This window comes from Aspergillus nomiae, assembly GCF_001204775.2.
Source record: "Aspergillus nomiae NRRL 13137 chromosome Unknown contig00004, whole genome shotgun sequence".
Taxonomy (NCBI): Eukaryota; Fungi; Ascomycota; class Eurotiomycetes; order Eurotiales; family Aspergillaceae; genus Aspergillus; species Aspergillus nomiae.
In genome coordinates, this window is record NW_015378059.1 from 112,089 (window position 1) to 130,684 (window position 18,596).

Sequence of the window (18,596 nt, forward strand, 5' to 3'; positions counted from 1 at the left end):
GGAACAAAATTTCCAAGTTCCTACATTCAAGACTGAAGTCAGTAATTCTATCAGCGGTCTAGACTTCTTATATCCAGGTTAAAAGAAAGCCCCTCAATATCATATGAGATCGGGATCGATGTCCGCCAGAGGAGAGGGAGAAACTAGAACCTGTCTTTCGTGTATGAGAAATAAGGGTATTTCCCACATAATGGGCACTATGGATGGCTAGATCTGATGTTTAGGTCCTGTCAAAAATGCAACGCATTTTTTGTTGCCAGCAAATGATTCGCCGAGAATAGAATCATTCTCAACGCCATCGCCAGGACTGATTTGGTTAATTCACCAATTACTACAAACTTAAAGTCACCTGGAGCTTGATTTCTCGGCAGCTTGATGACCCACTGGGGTTTCCCTCATAAGACACAAGCGCATACGACGTCGGTGTTGCTCATGAATCTGAACTGTAGCTCCTCTGTATAGAGATCGCTCCTGGACCCAACTATACATTAGTATTTGAAAGAGGATGATATGCTCCACTGGCGTGACGGTGACATAACTTCTGGGGTCTGGATCGCTATGTGGAGGAGACGGCAATCTGTTCCAGATGCCACATTATCCACAGCCCAATCGTAATGATGAGCCAATAAATTAAAACCACGATAAGGTATTATACGTTAATCATCACATGTACACGAGGAGACATTTCGATGCTACCCAAAGTAAGCGATGAGACTAACCCACACGTACTAACATCATGTATACGTCGATGCATGATATACTAGAATGCCTACGACGCCCTATGCGTAAGTGGTGATTACTCAGTGAGTCAATAAGACCGTACTGCCCGTTTAGGCAATTATACGAAATGGATGGGCCGCAGGTATCACTTACACACTGAGCAAAACTGATAGGGCAGTGTGATAGCAAGGCGATATGTGTCAGGTGCTGCATTCGAACATATTGGAACCTTTTGCGCACCTGCAGTGCAAGCCTTAGGATCTGTGACAAAAAGTTGTTCTAACTTCTGTTGTAGCCATCGATTCTCTATCAACGTCCAACGCTTCGCCCGACCAGTCCTGTATAGCTATGTACACAATACGCTTGTCGAGACTCTTCACATGAAGTTCCAACCCGTATTTTCTTATATTGAGCTTCACACATCAAAGCCGGGCATGACGAGCCACGACTGTTGAACCCAGCGGCCCGAGGTTATCAAAAAAGTGCCTAATCTGATCTGCCTGCTCCAGATCACAGATCAGACTGATATAACCATCCGGACGGACGACGGCCACACTTCCATTGTCTCGATCAACACCACAACGCTTATAGACTTCTCCACAGCCATCATGATAACTCTCATCGTCAGCATAGACTCGCCAGTAGTCCCAGCCGTACTGATCGCTCCAAGGATGAAAGACATCTGGTAGATCCATTAATTCAATATCTCCTCGTCGGGCCGAATGGATCGTGATAGCTTCCGTGCCCGAATGGTTTTGTTGAAACGTCGCCAACCACTGTCCGAATGCCGATAATCTTCGAAGGATGTGTCCTTTCGAAATGCTCCCCGCAAGAATCAAGAGGCGGAATTTACCAGTCATAACAAACCGATGATGAGCAGTACTGGGGACTCCATCTGCCTGATTAACTATTTGGAAGTCTGGTAGACGCATGCCGGGTGATAGACCTGTAGCGACAGCTGTGGTCTCTCCCACCTGTGGAGGGGGCCTTACGATTAACGATCGGGGGTACTGAATCCGAATTCCTGTAGTAAACTTCATGGCGAGCAGAAATGCAGACAAGAAGCTATCAGAATCAAGGTTCGGTGTAGCCATTATCTGGAGATACTCCCGGTCAAAGTTGATCAATTGCTGAGCAATGGGCCTTCGCTCGTGCGCGTATGTCGATAAAAGCGATGGAGAACAAGGTTGTTCAAGGTAGAAACGAAGCTTCCAGCCGATATTATAGGCTATGATTTGCTTGTCAATTCTCATTGCGGTTAACCGAGGGTAATTATCGTACCTTCCTGAATACTGGTATTCATCCCCTGGCCTGCTTTTGGAGAGTGTGTGTCTACGGAAGGTCCATCATTGATTAGCCTCGGGGGCAAGTTAGGCAGAATGGCTTTCCCTTACGAACAGCATCTCCGGCAAGGAACACACGGTCATATCTGGAGAACTCTTCTGCAACACGTTGGCCAACCTGGTAGGCGGACCACCACGCCACATGGCCAGCCTCGAACATATATGGAGAGATGAGAGAGCGTGCCGAGTCTATAACATGGTCAACGGTGAAAGCGCGGGCATCTAACCCGCCCGCGACGTCAAGCCCAGTTCCGTCCATCCCAACGTACAACCGAACCAGTTTACCCTCGCGAGGTATAGCCATCACCGTACCTTGCGCTGAACGAATCACGCAGACCTTGCGAGTATCAGGAAAGTCGGTCTTGGGAACAGTATCTATGGCTCCTAATTTCGTCTCAGCGGGAGCCCATATTGATCATAGTAATAGGGGCTCTCCAAAGGCCACTCACCCCAGCTAGAATCAGTGAGATCCCCCACGAGGGGAATGTTGAGATGTTTCCTTGTCCAGCTATGAGCTCCATCACAGGCAATTAGGTAGCGAGCTTGGATAATCTCTGGCGGTGCAATATCGTCATCCACATCCCTTATCGCGACCGTGACAGGATACGCAAGAGGTTCCTCGACAGCTTCAATATTAACGCGCAGGCCGATCGGCCGCTTCTTCCATGACACCTCCACGTTACCATGTCTATGTAGAGCTGCTACCATATGATGCTCGATCCTACCTATCTCGCTCATCAATTTTTACTCAATTTAATCATTTTCTGCGCCTGTACCTTGGTCCAGTGTCACCTCTCTAGGCTTTTGCAGTTCCGGAACTCGATCCGGCACCGTCATGGATCGAACAAGGCCTCCTTCGCTATCTGGCTCCCAGAGGGCAATTTCTTCCACTCGATGCGACTCATTGCGGATGGCATCCCCAATACCTAACGTATCGAGAACCTCCAGAGAGATGCTTTTAAGTCCATCGGCCTTTCCTCTCTCGATTGTGCCTGGATTTTTATCAATCACTCGTACACGGAGATTCTTGCTACCGTTGAAGCAATTTGCAGCAGTGAGCCTAGTGACCCATCAGTTGTCAGTTGGCAAGGCCTCTACCTGCATCACATATCCTGGACTTTACTTACCCTGCTAGACCTGCACCAATTATGAGAACGTCGGCCTTGTCTCCCATAGTCCATAGGACGCGTGAACAAACGGGGTATGGCAAATCAATAGAGGCTTCCTACAATGTCCAGGTATAGGACTGTTGTGGGGTCATGTGACCCCGTTTATGACACAGTCAAGCCTGGTGGAAAGTTACTGTCTGACCTGTTTCCAGCCGCTATATTAGGATTTTGAGAACTCAATAGCTGAGGAATTTTGGTCGTAGTGGCTGGTCAAGGTTCAGATTTAGTCATTGCGGGAACCAGCCAGGGATACTGGGTTGCGGTTATGCCTCCATCAACTTATGGATGGCTGGCTCAGTGTATCGACAATGCGTATCACTTCACTCACTATATAGTCTAATTAAACCTAGAAGGATTCGTTCTTTATTTACATGATCCGTAGTAGGTTATTTCTATCATGACTTTTATACAGACCCAAACTATAGACTAAAGCTTTCTAGATATACATATCCAAGAGTAATTGCATCATAGAGTACAGTGCGAGAGACAGTCATTTTAGAACACACATAAAAGCATAACACCTACTCAGAGATATTAGGATATTGTTCAATAGATATCTGGCCAATATAAAGTGCGCTGATGTGCAAGGCATCTCACCTTCAGTATCATTACTTTTAGCCCACCAAGCGTTGATATACCTCACTGCTGAGGTGTTCGAACATTCCATTGAATCTTATTAGGCATCTATACATATTTATACTAACTCGTAGTTCATACATTCCTGAAATGATGAACGCGCGCTAGGATATATATATGCATATTCCACGCGTACTAATGGTTCATCAAGCGTGTTTATGTTGTTATTAGTACTATTCAGCCGCCGACAAGGTCTGCCCAAGTATGCTCTGGGCTATTTGATAACCTTTGGTAAAGTTTTGCATTCTTTGACTGTCCAGACGAAGAATCCCGTACGCCACTCGGAAACATGAGGTTTCGCGTTCAATGATGTTCTTCAAGGCAGACTGGCTGCTCTGGGACAGGAAACCAGGAGAGCATAGGACCGACGACTGGAGGCTTAAAAAGGCCAACGACATCCCCAGGAGGACATCTAAGTTCCTTACGGGCGCCTTCGATGTACTCAAGAGCATCTCTGCAGATGTTGAAGGCCACACGCTCAGAACGTCAGAGATGGATCTTGGCAACGGAGCGAATCCTTGACGAGCAATGATTTCAATACCAATATCAACTAGATCCGGCATACCAGCTCGATTTACTTCGTCCATTCCAGTAACACCATCTGATTCTGGACTGAAGTTGTACTGAGCTCTCAAAGCCCGAACTATGGCTGCCCCGAGCTCTGAGGCGACACGTGTTGGAATGCTCACTACTGATTCCAGAAGCGATATATGAGCAAACCATAACGGCAAGATAGTGTTGCAGGCGCTAGAGGGTATTGGGTGGGATTTCAAAGGGGCATCGAAGATCGTTTCATCCAGTGTAATATCAGAAGCAACTGGATATGATGCCAATGGTAAGTGTGTTGTGACTAGTGAGGTATGGCGATCATGGTCGTTTTGGCTTCGACCCGTAAAGTCCCAATACGCTGTCTCTCTTTGCTCTTTCTGGCCAAGGGAAACAATCCAAGTCTTCAAATGCTCCACCTCTTCCATGGTAAATGCGCCAAACATCTTGCCCCCTACTTCGAGCTCACGAATCAACCTGCTACGTTCGGGAGCTCCCTTTACAACCCATGGGGAAGCATTGCTCAACTCGTGGAGCGCATCTCGCCCCTCGCTCTTAGAACGAATAAGGCTCGATTCTAACCATTCCGCTAAGGGCTTTCCACCAATTCGGGCACGACACCCGGAATGCAATTTGCTTGATACGGCGGCTTTGTCTGCCAGTAGTTTTGTGATATTGTCAGTATCAACTTCCAAGGTAACAGTCTCATTAGAACCCAAGTTCGAGTTAACGCCTTCTGACAACAGCGAAGAGATATCCCTCTGAAGGTGTTGTGACTGGTGTGCGGACAACGCATAGCCCGCCTGAATGCGCTTCCACGCCGTGTTGGCTGCAGCAGACCCTTCATTCTTCCGGATGTGTGAGAGATACTCTGTGACTGTATGTGCAGCCATCATTGCATGTCCGGAATGGGCATTGTCAATGGATACATGGAGAAGGAAGTATTGTGCATCTAATTTGAGTTCCTGAAGCTCTCTCGACAGGACCATGGTTTCGAGATTCAGCCCTTCAAAGTGCAGGTTATACCCCAGAATCTCCGGTAAGAATTCGTCAGGAAATAGTGATATGAGAAGCTGGACGACCGCCGCCTTCCATGCTCCGAGGCTCTTCATTTGGTGCGCGGGATCTATGAAACTTGGCTCATACGGTGCCGGCAAGCGCACACCGAGATCACACAACAGGTTGTGATAGATATATGCATGATGGAGATGTAGTGATCCATCACCCAGCTCCTCGGAGAGGACTTGCCAGACCTGCTTCGTGATGTGCCGAAGTTCAAATAGTGTGGTGATGTGATGCATATGCCCCAGCCATGCACCGTCTACCAACTTGAGGGGTGCCATCTGGGTCAGTATCGCGACTGCTTGTTCGCGATTTCCTGCGAGGATCCGCGGGCCTCCCGCTTTCCGGCCCTGGATGTACTTTGTGTAGGCTTCCCCGACCTCCTTGTGGCTGTCATGTAAAAATGCGAGCAATTGGCCTTCGTCACAGATGTCGATTGCAAAGAGATCACGGTGCTTGTCGGGGTTGATTGCAATCGCTTCCGAAAGCAAAGAAAGGAGCAGCTCTCGGGCTTCCGGTAGCATGTCTTGGTGATCTTCAATGTTGTGTAGTTTGGAAAAAAGGGATCGATAGTAGTCGATGGTACGTTCCACGCCAGGGCACAGATTGTCAATTGGATCATGGAGCAAATGGCGCTCCTTCTCTGCATCGTTTACTCCACGGTGGGATGTCTGCTGGACTGCCCGTTTGTGAGCCCCTCGCAAAAACGTATATAACGCAGCGAGCAGCGACATCACAGCAACAATGGAGAGAAGGGTTCCGGAGAAAGGCATATTTGCGTGGCGTTGACAACCCGTTCAATGCAAACAGCCTCAACACCAGTAATGGCCAGTATACCAATAGGTACCTCTTGAGTCCGTAGTGCGGAGCGTGAACCTAAAGGACTATTATCTCAGAAAGCCTATGCTTGAGAACATATAGCAGTGGGTGTGTCGCCACGGAATTCTCGCTGATATGCGACAATGTTGTGTCCGAAAAACAACATACGTCCAAACACGGGATTAACACACCAAGCCCTAAGCCTGGCTGGCTGAGAAAAACGACTGAAACAGCATACAGCATCTGTGGGGCGGCGAAGGTTCCATTCGATGCCGGCCATTGTGCTGGCTGCCCCGAGCTGAGTATGTACAGGAACCGAGAGTCCTAGCACCCGAACTGAACCGCAGCGACAGGCTGATCTTGAGCTGAATAAACTTCACGAAGAGGCTTCTACCGCAGGCTGGCGGGTCAAGACCTTTGAACTACTGATCCACTACGGAGTTCCTTGGGGGGCTTGGCTGTCCAATCGTGACACCCATGATATCACCGTGGTATATACTCCGCAGTAGTAAGGATAGCGGCCCTTACACTAGCAAAGTATAAAGCCCATCTTGCTGCGCAATATTCTGTACGAGTACACAATTCTTCCATCCCTCTTGAATCTATCCCCTTTGTCTAATCTGCCTAGTTGCTTACCACCATTGCAATGGCTACTATATCCCCCAACACGTATACCCCTCTGCGATCTGTCAGCCTAGATCAACTTCTAGCGAAGGACCCGGAGACGATCCAAGCGCTTCTGCAAGGCGCACAAAGTCCAGGATTTTTCCTTGTGGACTTGCGTGGAGTCGCCGGAAAACCAATTCAAGCGGATCTGGCTCAGGTGTATCGAGTTACGAAAAATTACTTTGAGCAACCCTCCCAGCTGAAGCAAGAGCACTTCCGGGCCGACATTGATCGCGGGCAAGTCCACCATATGCTATTTCCCGTCCCAAGAACCTACTAACGTTAGCGCAGGTACAAACCTGGTCATGGATATCAAACCTTTGAAGTATGTTCCCTGAAAACGTGTTGATTGACCGCCGATCGCGAGCAAACTCTAACATATTGATCCACAACTCAGCTTGCCCGTGAGGAGCTTGCAAGCCCCCATCTAGCCTGTCCCGGTCAACTTGCAGCCCACACGGAGCTGTTGACTCGCTTCACCGCCGAATGTCACGATCTAACCATGACGCTCTTACGCACTCTATCCGACGTGTTGGGCCTAGCTGGTGATGCCCGTTTGGAGACATGTCACTCAGACACCCAAAGCAATGACTCGGGGCTAAAGCTAATTGAGATCCCTACTGTCGAACGTATGGATGAATTCCCCGATACGACACACACTGATAACGGCATCCTGACCCTTTTATGGAGCACGGAAATGGCCAGCCAGATCTGTGACCCGACCACGGGGCAGTGGGGTTGGGCTGAGGAGCGAGAGGGACACGTCCTCGTTAACGTGGCGAATTCGCTTCAGAAGCAAACCAGTGGCAGACTCCATTCCTGCCTCCATAAGGTGGCTCAACCTCGTGATGGCGCTCATGAACGATACATGGTTAGCTATTATCTGCGCCCGAACACTGCGTGAATTAGATGGTGTGGGGGGGGATCGGCATGGGCAACCTCAGCATACAGGCGGTGAACTGCCTTCAGCCTATTGTACTAGTTCATTGAACTGTGCGTGATTTTCCCTAGCGGCAATTCGTGCAGGCTCGAGATACACTTGCCCTAGAGATCTGCAGTAGAACTCCACCAGTCGGGTGTTAAATGCTATTTAGGTTACATGATACTTCTCTTTAACCCAATATTATTATGTTATTTTATTGCATTGATATTATCATGATTACTATGATTTATTACTCTTCTTCATGTGCGTCATGTCACGCCCCTGTCAGCCTGCTTCACCGATTAGTAGCAAGTTCCGCAGAGTCATAGGTCGTTAACTATACCACTATTGCATCCGAGTGGCAGAATTCGACGGGTTCCGATGCCTGTAGGTGGACCATAGTACCAACAAAACCACCCGTACACCGCAGTAGAGCTGAAATCCTCCAATTGAAACGAGCGGGTCGTTTGCGCAGCTCGAGCTGAGGGAGTGGAGACATCAAAGTTCGCAGAACCGGAAAAGTTATGGCGGACTAAGCCGTAGTTCCGGACAATGTAAAATTCTTCCCGAGATCTGAGCGTTTTACTCGGCCCCTAAAAGTAGTGTCTTACTACCCCTAAATATTACTACCACCCCGGAGATACTAGTTTGATACTAGAGTCCCAGGGGATCTCAAGACAAGGTGCTGATAGTCTCTAAAGACAGGATACTAGTAATATTTAAAGACGGGGTGCTGGTAATTCCTAAAGACAGGGTATTAGGGGGGCTGGCTGTCTTTAAAAGTCGACTGTTTAAGGTGGTAAAAAAGGCGGTATAATAATAATAGTAAAATATTCATGGTATTCGTGTATGAAACTGGCACTAACCATCGTAGGCCAGCTTTTCCGCCAGCCTCCACTCTGTATTTGTGGCATGCTCGGCCCGAATTGGAGACAATACCTGGTTGATGAGCGCGATTGTCGTCGGTTGGAGCGTTTCCAACCGCAGGTGCCCGGCTCGTAGGTCGCTCTCTAGCTCCTCATACGTGGTGTATTCTTTGGTGGACCCATCCACCAGCTGGGCGGGGATTCCTTTGCTACCCAAAGCGCCCAGATGACAGAGAGGGAAGAGACAATGCTGGAGCATTGGCAAGACAGCTGTCGCAGCTGGGCCGTCAAGCTCTGCCCATGAAATGCCTTCTAACTTCTTTTGGACTGTCTCTGGTGGATCCAGCCACTCGATCTTAGTGTCTGCCGAGGCAGAAGACGACATTTTATCCTTGTGCAATCCGGGAACTATCACGTTAGCCAGATGCGACACTGGCTGGTAGCCGATACGAGCGAGGACCTTGTCAGCGTAGGCGAACATGCCAAGCTGGATAAATCAGGGAAGATTAGTACCAAGCAACGTTGTAGGGATGCACTATTCGGTTTCCCTCACCTGATCCTGGCCACCCAGTTGAAAGTCGCCACCAATGTAAACTTCACTGAGCGCCTGGTAGACCGGACATAGCAATGGACTCATCATGTGGGCCGTAGTAACCTCGAGACCGACCATTTTAATATCTTCCTGGGAAGAATGAACAAGCATGCGGGCTAGATCCTTGCAGAATGGCGGAGTTGAAGTGTACTCGGATTCAGCCACAAAGGCTATCTTGGACATGTCGACTCCAATCGCTCGAAGAATGGCTCCAATGAGGAAACGGTAATAGCTTGTCCGATGGGCGACTATCTCCTGCGAAACGTCATAGTTGACGAGATATGCATACGAGTCTCCAAGGTAGATTGTCACCTATTATTCCTGATTGTCAATACGTTTCAACGGGGTGAACCACGGGGTGGAAACTGACATCGCAACCGGCTGCCACACACTCAGCAACCTTGACTAAAGGCACCATATATCCAAAGTGTGCTATGGCATTGTCTCCATGTTAGCGGGTTATTGAAAGCCCGAAGGTCGGCTGGCACTCACGTCGTCCTGTGGGCGCAGTGCCTGTGAGAAATGAGGGTCAGCCGCAATTCATTTGGACATGAGCAGTTGGGGCTTCATTACCCCAGTAGCCAGTTACTTTTCCTCCATCCTGCAGCTTCATCTTGATGCGTCCATCGCTGACAACCTGCAACCGTGCGGTGATCGCGTCGAACACTTTTTGCGTGGAGGGATCAAGGCTCATCGTGGTATTTCTTCAGAAAATGACTGGTTATAAAGAAAGGGTGGCTCCCCGATGATAGACGAGGGCGTTCTATATATCACCTTTCTTTATCCGATTACAATAGTATTGTTTTGTCCGTTCCAGAAAAAAATACGGCCAACAGTATTTCAAGTTTGTATCCGCTTTTTAGACTTCAGTAGTAGTTAAGATTCATATCGCAGATCTATCCAATCCTGTGCCGAGATGGAGCGGGAAAAGGATCGTGTTGATCTCTGGATTCTAGTTCGTGACTGGAACCATCGGGACCCACTGGGCAAAGGGTGGCTGAAGCTGAAGCGAAGCTATGCCCACCGGGCCAGACGCGTAAACCGGAAATGATATACAACCATTTCCACCAAGACCAACGCGATCCTTTCGCATCTTGTCTAGTTACCACGAGGAATCCAGTTGTATCATAATTTGCTATAAAGGAGGTTTACTGCACAGAGCTGAGAACCACTTATTACCTCACTCGCGTATCACTGGAAGGAGGCCAGGCACAAGCGGAGATCCCGAACTTCCATCCAATGGATCAAATACCAGCATCCTTCCCCAACTATCTCCCGGTTCCAGAGCTAGAAAGGTAATTCTACCTGGCAAGGTCTATCCCCCCTGCAGCCGGCACACCTTGACAACGCTGATTATTAGCAGATATCCGCCCCTGGAGCCTTTCGAACACTGTGAGCATGGGACAAATGCCGATTCCACCTTTCCTGACCTCTTTCCCCAAGGGATTGGCGTCATCGAGCATCTCACTCCTCAGTTCGGCTCGGAGGTGAGCGGCATCCAACTAAGCCAATTAACGAACAAGGGTAAAGACCAGTTGGCCCTCTTTGTTGCCCAACGAAAGGTTGTGGGTAAGTGAAACTAGATGGCCCTTCCGTGATGATTCCCAGGCGTGCAGGCAGGTGGCTAACAGGGATTTCGTTTCCATGCAGCCTTCCGAGACCAGGATTTCGCCCATCTATCCATTGATGACGCCCTTGAGTATGGTAGCTACTTTGGTCGTCATCTCATTCATCCAACCTCAGCTGCCCCCAAAGGCTACCCTGAAATCCATGTCGTCCACCGTGGCCCTGAGGCCAAAACCTGTGCGAATGCCTTGCAATCCCGCAATAGCGCTGTGTACTGGCACTCTGACCTAAGCTTCGAAGAGCAGCCACCGGGTACAACCTTTCTTTACGTCCTAGATGGACCCCCAAGTGGAGGCGATACTATCTTCGCGGATATGGTTCAGGCGTACCAACGGCTTTCACCTGCCTTTCGTGAAAGGCTACATGGACTTACAGCTGAGCACACGAGTGCGGACCATATCCAGAGTGAGGGGGGCAACTCGCGCCGGCCAGCCATCACCACGGCACATCCAATTGTGCGCACTCATCCGGTAAGTATTGACCGTGAAAGCCTGTCAAAGCCCGACCTATGAAGTGCTAACCTGCGAAAATAGGCCACTGGGGAAAAGGCGATCTTTGTAAACGATGTCAGTAAGTATAGGAGACCGCCTTAGATAATCGTAGTATATCACTGATCAGCCCTCTAGTCACTAAGCGTATAGTTGGGCTCAAGAAGGAAGAGTCAGACCTTCTACTTAAGTTTCTGTTTGACCAGACGGCCTTCTCTCACGATCTTCAGGTGCGGCTTCGATGGAAGCCAGGTACGGTCGTGGTATATGATGTAAGTCTAAGTCTATCAGATCGGGTCTTGGACAAAGATAATAGCTAACAAACCCCAGAATCGCGTGACCTCCCATGCAGCGCTTTTTGACTTTGAAGACGGATATCGACGCCATTTGGCAAGACTCACGCCTCAGGCTGAAAGGCCATACGAGACGCCATTTGAGGAATAAGTGCAGGGTTTTGATTTGCACTATCTTTGTTCGCAGATATAGTTACAGTAGTTAATAATCCCATCAAACTCTCCGTAGCTCGAAAGGTCCGTAATGTACGGAGTATAAATGACGGCAATACAAGGTCTTCATGAACATACGGGCTGATGACAGGAACCAACCACACAAATGTACCAATCATGTCCCCACCTTCCCCAGCTCTTGATTAAGCGAGTCTTGACTGTCATTGGTGTAGATGGGGAACTGTGGGACGGCGTGTTTATAACCCTCCAACCCCCCTCCTTTGGGGAGGGAATCTTTCCATCAATTCAAATCCCCAGATTAGCCACCATGACAATAACCATTCCTTCTCTTACCTCCGATCATGTGGATCGATACTTTGAGTATATTCAGCTACCCCATGAGTATAGACGAGATCGTAATCCCAAGTTGGATATCGCCCTGCTCACTACCATCCACACCTATCATGTGTCAACCATTCCCTACGAAAACATTGCCCTACACTATGCCCCTGAAGCGCATATTTCCTTGGAAGTGTCTGACATCTATCACAAATTTGTCGAGAGGGGTCGCGGAGGATACTGTATGGAGAATAATATATTCCTCTATCATGTTCTTTCCTTCCTCGGCTTTCAAGTGTACCTAGCCGGGGCCAGGCTTCATCGTGATGCCAGGAGCAACTCTCCCGGATGGTCAGGCTGGTAAGTGGATGAAGGCTTGCAGCCCCCTGTTCCTCTCACACTGATCGTAATTGATAGGGAACATGCCGTTAACATTGTCACCCTTGCCGATCATACCCAATACCTAGTTGATGTAGGATATGGTGGCGATGGGCCCAAGGCCCCACTACCTCTTGAGTCAGGGACAACAACGCCCAACATTGGTACACAAGAGCTGCAACTGCTGTACGGCACCATTGATGGTCTTTCCGACAACAAGCAGCGCATGTGGATCTACCAGTTCCGAAATGCTCCCGACAGCCCTTGGACACCAGCTTATGCCTTTACTGAAACTGAGTTCCTGCGTCGAGACTTTGAAGTTATGAGTTTCTATACCAGTCAACACCCGCAGTGTTTTCTGACTTCCAACCTCCTCGTTATCAAGTTCTTGCGCGAAGGCAGCAGCCTTTACGGAAAGATCATACTGGACCAGGACAAGGTGAAAGAGAATCTCGGTGGCAAGTCTGTGCTGGTCAAGATGTGTAGTACGGAGGAGGAGCGGGTTCAGGTGCTCCGGGATAAATTTGGTATATGCTTAACCAAAGAGGAGCAGAAAGGTATTATCGGTCGGAGGTCTGAACTAGTCAAGTAGTCTGAATGTGAGGCTGTATATCCCTTACATATCGTTGGTTTACCGTCCGGGTATGCAGGGGAAAAGACGCATAGTCGAGCAGACGGGTGCACAACTCACAGACCAATTCTGGGTATTGATATTGGATATTCAATATGAAATACTACAGCACTGATGGAATACAAAGAATAATAAAATGGCCACAGCAAAAGCGATATCTAGATTTTGATGTAATCACGGCTCTAATGTTACTCAAGATACGGCAGATTCCTGACCTCTTGGATTTAGGACCGCTGATGTGGGTTTTGTCTACTTTTGATTGAGTTCAACTATACTCGTAAGTCGGCTTATTGGGTAGATTTGCCTCTCGTTCCAGACGCTGCCATTGTCGATAAATACATATCCCCCTTCCATGTATGTACTCGCTCAACAGGGATAGACATTAGGCTTCTATAGCAGATTCTACGCGGGTTTAGCCCTTTAGAGAAGGCGGCTAATACGTATTATTAAAGCAATACAACAACTTCCTCGCTTGCCTTTGTCGTATCGAGACGACACGATCCGCTGTGAAGGAGGCACGTACGCTTGGCTCCAAAGCCATTCATTTTTCCTGATATCTGACATTCGAAATTGTATGGGTTTGCCATCTGCAGTGACCCATGGCCCCTCGTCAAAATTGGACCACGTTAAAGTACACGGGAAACCACTACTGGTAGAATAGCCTTGGGATGATTGTATAAAAGCCATCAAGAAATGAGTATCCAATATCCTGGTCTGTATGGTAATTCTGAATCGGATTATCAACACACTTTCGTTGAATAGGGCATTGCGGCCAATCCTCGATGCACTACGTTGAATGATGCAAGACATATACCAATTAACACTGCAGAATTCGATCACTCAGGCTTTTGTGGCTGTAGCATAAGCTCAAGGTGAAGCATATACTTGCTGCGCGCTTCCCATTTCCTGAAGTACCCAGACTTTCATAGGACATAGCTCACTACCTAGTTAGTTAATTAGCTAACTATGACTAGAAAAGTCAGATGGTTGAGAACGTGATATGCATGCATGGCGTGGCACTAAGGCTACTTGTACTTAAATCGCCAACCCCGCCAGCCCCTCAATTACAGCTTTCCAAATGTCCCGCAGCTCTTTCTCTCATCCTCTTTCTATCAACTATCACTGAGAATAATACATGGATTAATAACACCACCTCAAGAACTATGGCCTATGAAGATCTTTCAGAGAACGCCAAAGCGATTGTTGAGAAGATAAAGAATATTGTCAGGGAGAGGAGAGCAAGAATTGGCCAATACCAAGCGGGTGTTGGCTGGGAATACACTGGCGAGGAGATCGCCAGTGAGGCAAAAGAACTGAACAGGGAGTTAGAGCATGATAACTTTCAAGTAAGTGACACCCCACTGAACATGTGAAGCTGCGCTCACACACTAGACCCAGGTTATTAAATGCAATGTACTTCACCTCATTAAGAACGGAACAATACACAATAGAACTGGCCACTTACTTATATGTCCACTAATCGGATCTCCAAATTTCGGACCAGACGAGCCTGTGCGGCAATATCATCATATCCAACAAACGAGAACAATCTACGGCCAGAATCTTGACCTCCTAATAGTGGCGTTGAAAAAGAATTGATGTGCAAGAACAACTTATTTGTACAGTGGGTTATAAGCGAATGTGATACCATATATTGTGCATCTTCGCTAATAAATGAGACGCTGGCTTTGCTGGCCTTCAGACGACCGAAGGACATATACCTCTTCAAGACCTATCGGAATGGATATACCGAGTCGGTTTCATCGTTACCCTAGAGGCACATAAGCGAGGATAATGTGCGTTGCGGGGGGATAGTGGCGCACCCTTCGCCTATTGAGCCTTGAGATTTTCGCCGGCTGTTCCGCGGCCATGGGCTATTGTTACTCGTTGGTCGACTCATTTGGAAAAGAAAAGTATGCAGATCGGTGTTTCGTCGAAGAGAAACTTAGGTGATCATACATCATGTTGCCAGAATGGCAACATCATTTCCAATTTTCACGGACTGTGATCTGGAGTGAAGCTTCTGGCAAAGAAAGCGGCACTGTATCATAGTTGTCTTTCCTGTATACCCAGTGTCACAATATGGGGAGGGAATCAGGCCCCGTAGAAACTGTCATTTACGAATTCAGAACAAACGCCTACCTCTTATCAATTGATCGTGTGGGTATTGAGATGGGACCGGGGTCTATTGTGGAACAGGAAAGATAAACCGGAAGGATGAATGTCAAATGGGCCGGAGACGTTGTTGCATTGGAGTGTGATGATTGGACACTACGTTGCCGTTCTGATCATTTTTATGAGTTATGGCGATTGGAACATGTAGACGTTCAACCTAGTCCTCATTCATGATCCAAAGTCAATGGCTTCTATCGTTACCAAATTCGGAACCAATGCTGTGAACTATGCTCCTATGGTTTCATTTGTAGAAGGTCCGTGAAAACAACTATATTAGCGTAAAGGGGCGGCAACTCGACATTAACTGGGGTATATCAATCATGTTTTAACCCAGGCTCTGCTGTAGAAATGGCCTCTGTTGCACTAAGCTCACCAAACTTGCGCAGGATCCAGTAGGCTATAGTTGTCCGAGTTGCCAATCTGGTTGACGATGGTGAAAAACTCATACGAGGAGATCCCGATATTTTCAAGGAACTCTATGTCACTGGTCGTGTGATGAAGAACATCAGGCGAAGTGCTTGGGTCTCTAACCAACGACACATCGATTGGCTCAGTCTGTACCGTTGATCCCCCTATTTGATATTCTCCGTCGCAAGGCGTGGGCTGCTCGTTCTCCGTTGGACTGGATAATGTTAAAGTTTGCAAACCACGCCGCTCGATCCGTGTTGCGAGATCCTTGAAAAGTGTTTCTAGATGTGCCAGCTCGCCTTTCCGCACCGCAGCCAACCTATTACCTTTGTAGATCATCTCGTCAAGGATCGCATGTACTTCCTCACTGTAGTTCTGGCCTTCAGTAGAGTGCGGAAACAGTGTATCTGCCATCGCTAAGTGAATCGCAGCAGCATAGGTGAATTCCAAGTCAAAAGGAAGGAAGACCTCTGTGTTATGATTAGTTCAGCGCATCGTTGGCTTCTGAAGACAAATAAAGAGACTGTACCCAGGAGACTGTCTTCATGCGTCAAGATCTGCAGCGTTTTGGCAGCTGACTTGATCCCCGTTGATATTAGACTCTTTGTAGGAGCCAAAAAGTTCTGCCAATCTTCTTCTCCATGATCAAGCTTATCTAGTCTTTCCTTGAGCACAGAGAGGAGCAGGGGTCGTGTGGCAACAATGACACACTTTGCCAGGTTAGCCGAGAAAGCAACACAAGAAGCGAATTATCGACCAGGGTGCGCTATGGTAACTTTGCACTGACCTGGTGGTATAGCAATGTGATATGCCGTGTCCCTTTGGGCATCGTATCTACGGAATTCTCATTCTTCATGTGAATGATGCTTTCGATTTCTTGCGCGTGACCAGCCATTGTATGCAAAATGGATCTGGTTGTCTCCAAGAAGGTTCCCAGTTGTGTTTTCTCGTTCTTGTAAATGGCTATAACAAATTTCAATTAGCTTACTGCCTGTAGTAAAGGTTGATGAACATCTAGATTGCCTTACAGGTCAATATAGAAGAGAGCAGATGTGATAGTCTGACCTGCAGACTTAATGTAACATCTCGCTGCGGACATGAGCTTGGTGGATCGATCAAAGTGGTTATGTCGCTATCCTGCGTCGTCATCGGTAGCCCTAATGATGAGGAGAGATGGCGATCCATGATATATAAGGTCCACCAGAGATTGCGACACCGAGTGACTGTCGCTGCACCTAGCTCATCTTCGGGAAGCTCGGTATGCAAACCTTCCAACTGAGCTATTCGTATCGCTTGGCCGACCTGTGCAAGGAAGGATTGTCAATGGCGCACAGTGGAAACAAGGCCGTCTGAATGTACTAGAGCGCTTTACTCACATAGACGTGCGCTGACTCTCGATGATCAATACAATATAAGTAGAGCCCAGCCAGCGCCAATGTCTCACTTGCCAATAGGCTGTCTTTCCAGAGGGAGGCGTGGTCTGGCATAAGCGCCATTGCCCGTACGAAGAACTTCGACCCAGGCGGGTCTTTTGCATTCCTTGACTGCAAGAGAAATGCATTTCCAAATGCCAGGACAAGTAGGAACTGGACGAACCAAAGGCGCGATTCAGTAGCCTTCTGGGCGGCATCTCCATAATAGAATTCGTGAATATGTCCCAAGAAAGTACGTTCATCAAAGAAACGATATTTCACACCAAGATGGAATTTAACTGTGTCAAATAAATAAAGCGCATGATCAACTGAAGGCAAGCCGCTAATATCAGGAGGCCCTTCAGCTGTGGCCTGCTTCCAACGGAGTGGATATATGTCTTGGTCGAGCTGGCTCGGGGTTGTGTAGGGCGATTCGAGTTGCAGCTTCTCGGACAACATAACGCTAAGCCTCGCGGTGAAAGACCACACTGACGTAGGGGCTAGCCAAACTGTATGAAGACACGTTAGTGGTTGTACCTCTGTGCCGACATATCTATCACAAGGATTAGGAAACGTACTCCAGTTGCGTTTGTTCTTATATGTATTCTTGATGGTTCTCGAGGGTAAGGTGAACGGGCTTGTCCAGATGCTACGTGCATGGTCAATCGTTTTCGGGGGTAAAGATGGTTCCTCCCTTGGAGGGTAAGCCAGCTCTGTGTCCCTTTAGCTCCGGAAACCCAATGCAAGGACGAGTTGGGAAGCTCACCTTCAGACACATCGTCGACCTCGACTACAGACCCAAAGGCTGTACCCGCAGAACGTTTGGTGCCCGTTGGACTCTGGTGCGCTTTCGCCTGGCGTCGCAGTTGCTGTAGGTAACTGGAACCAACACGGACGTGGTTATTTTGCTGTTGCGCAATATGACTTGAAAATTGCTACCGACGAACCTTTCCGTGACTGTGATTTTGTTGCTTCCTTCCACAAATCGGCATTTTACAGCACGACGTTGGCAGTTGGCGCACGGCTCTTTGCCCGAGCACTTGATTTTGCTCTGACGGCAAGCAACGCATCTGGTGATGCCAAGCACGTTAGATTAAAGATAGATTAAAGCGGGTGAAGGTTACTTACGCGTTCGCTGTTCGCCTTAGCTTGCGGGGTTGGATTGGCACCTCTGTTGCCATAGCGCACCGAGACTTGAGATGCCTATCGCGGTGATGTTTGAGGTCAGAGATCGCCACAGGGATCGGATATGAGTTGATAACCGTGAGAGGAGGCGCTTTCGCATTGACCTCGTATGCATGTCCCCCGCATAGTTAGAGGCTAGTTTCATTTGCCTCTTCATTGGTAGTCTC

General features: G+C 48.2%; 5 protein-coding genes across 5 annotated transcripts; 2 read left to right on the plus strand and 3 right to left on the minus strand.

Moving 5' to 3' along the window:
• Positions 1-1,142: 1,142 nt before the first annotated feature.
• fmpF (phenol 2-monooxygenase fsqG) lies at positions 1,143-3,237 on the minus strand (the record flags this gene model as incomplete). Its single annotated transcript, XM_015545587.1, has 6 exons — positions 1,143-1,948; positions 2,002-2,052; positions 2,115-2,447; positions 2,513-2,788; positions 2,840-3,123; positions 3,191-3,237. The coding sequence occupies 6 exons, from the start codon at positions 3,235-3,237 to the stop codon at positions 1,143-1,145; spliced, it is 1,797 nt and encodes a 598-aa protein (XP_015412173.1).
• Positions 3,238-4,041: 804 nt separating this feature from the next.
• ANOM_000330 (iron-containing redox enzyme family protein) lies at positions 4,042-6,249 on the minus strand (the record flags this gene model as incomplete). The annotated part of the gene is made up of 1 exon (XM_015545588.1): positions 4,042-6,249. The coding sequence occupies one exon, from the start codon at positions 6,247-6,249 to the stop codon at positions 4,042-4,044; it is 2,208 nt and encodes a 735-aa protein (XP_015412179.1).
• Positions 6,250-10,580: 4,331 nt separating this feature from the next.
• ANOM_000331 (TauD/TfdA dioxygenase family protein) lies at positions 10,581-11,899 on the plus strand (the record flags this gene model as incomplete). Its single annotated transcript, XM_015545589.1, has 6 exons — positions 10,581-10,636; positions 10,705-10,910; positions 10,992-11,437; positions 11,501-11,537; positions 11,594-11,727; positions 11,786-11,899. 6 exons carry the CDS (start codon positions 10,581-10,583, stop codon positions 11,897-11,899), a joined length of 993 nt encoding a protein of 330 aa, XP_015412178.1.
• A 330-nt stretch (positions 11,900-12,229) lies between these two features.
• On the plus strand, positions 12,230-13,210 carry ANOM_000332 (arylamine N-acetyltransferase family protein; the record flags this gene model as incomplete). The annotated part of the gene is made up of 2 exons (XM_015545590.1): positions 12,230-12,600; positions 12,658-13,210. The coding sequence occupies 2 exons, from the start codon at positions 12,230-12,232 to the stop codon at positions 13,208-13,210; spliced, it is 924 nt and encodes a 307-aa protein (XP_015412148.1).
• Positions 13,211-15,793: 2,583 nt separating this feature from the next.
• On the minus strand, positions 15,794-18,425 carry ANOM_000333 (Zn(II)2Cys6 transcription factor; the record flags this gene model as incomplete). Its single annotated transcript, XM_015545591.1, has 9 exons — positions 15,794-16,302; positions 16,362-16,542; positions 16,620-16,795; positions 16,861-17,134; positions 17,209-17,753; positions 17,823-17,957; positions 18,011-18,123; positions 18,192-18,314; positions 18,373-18,425. The coding sequence occupies 9 exons, from the start codon at positions 18,423-18,425 to the stop codon at positions 15,794-15,796; spliced, it is 2,109 nt and encodes a 702-aa protein (XP_015412180.1).
• Positions 18,426-18,596: the final 171 nt, after the last annotated feature.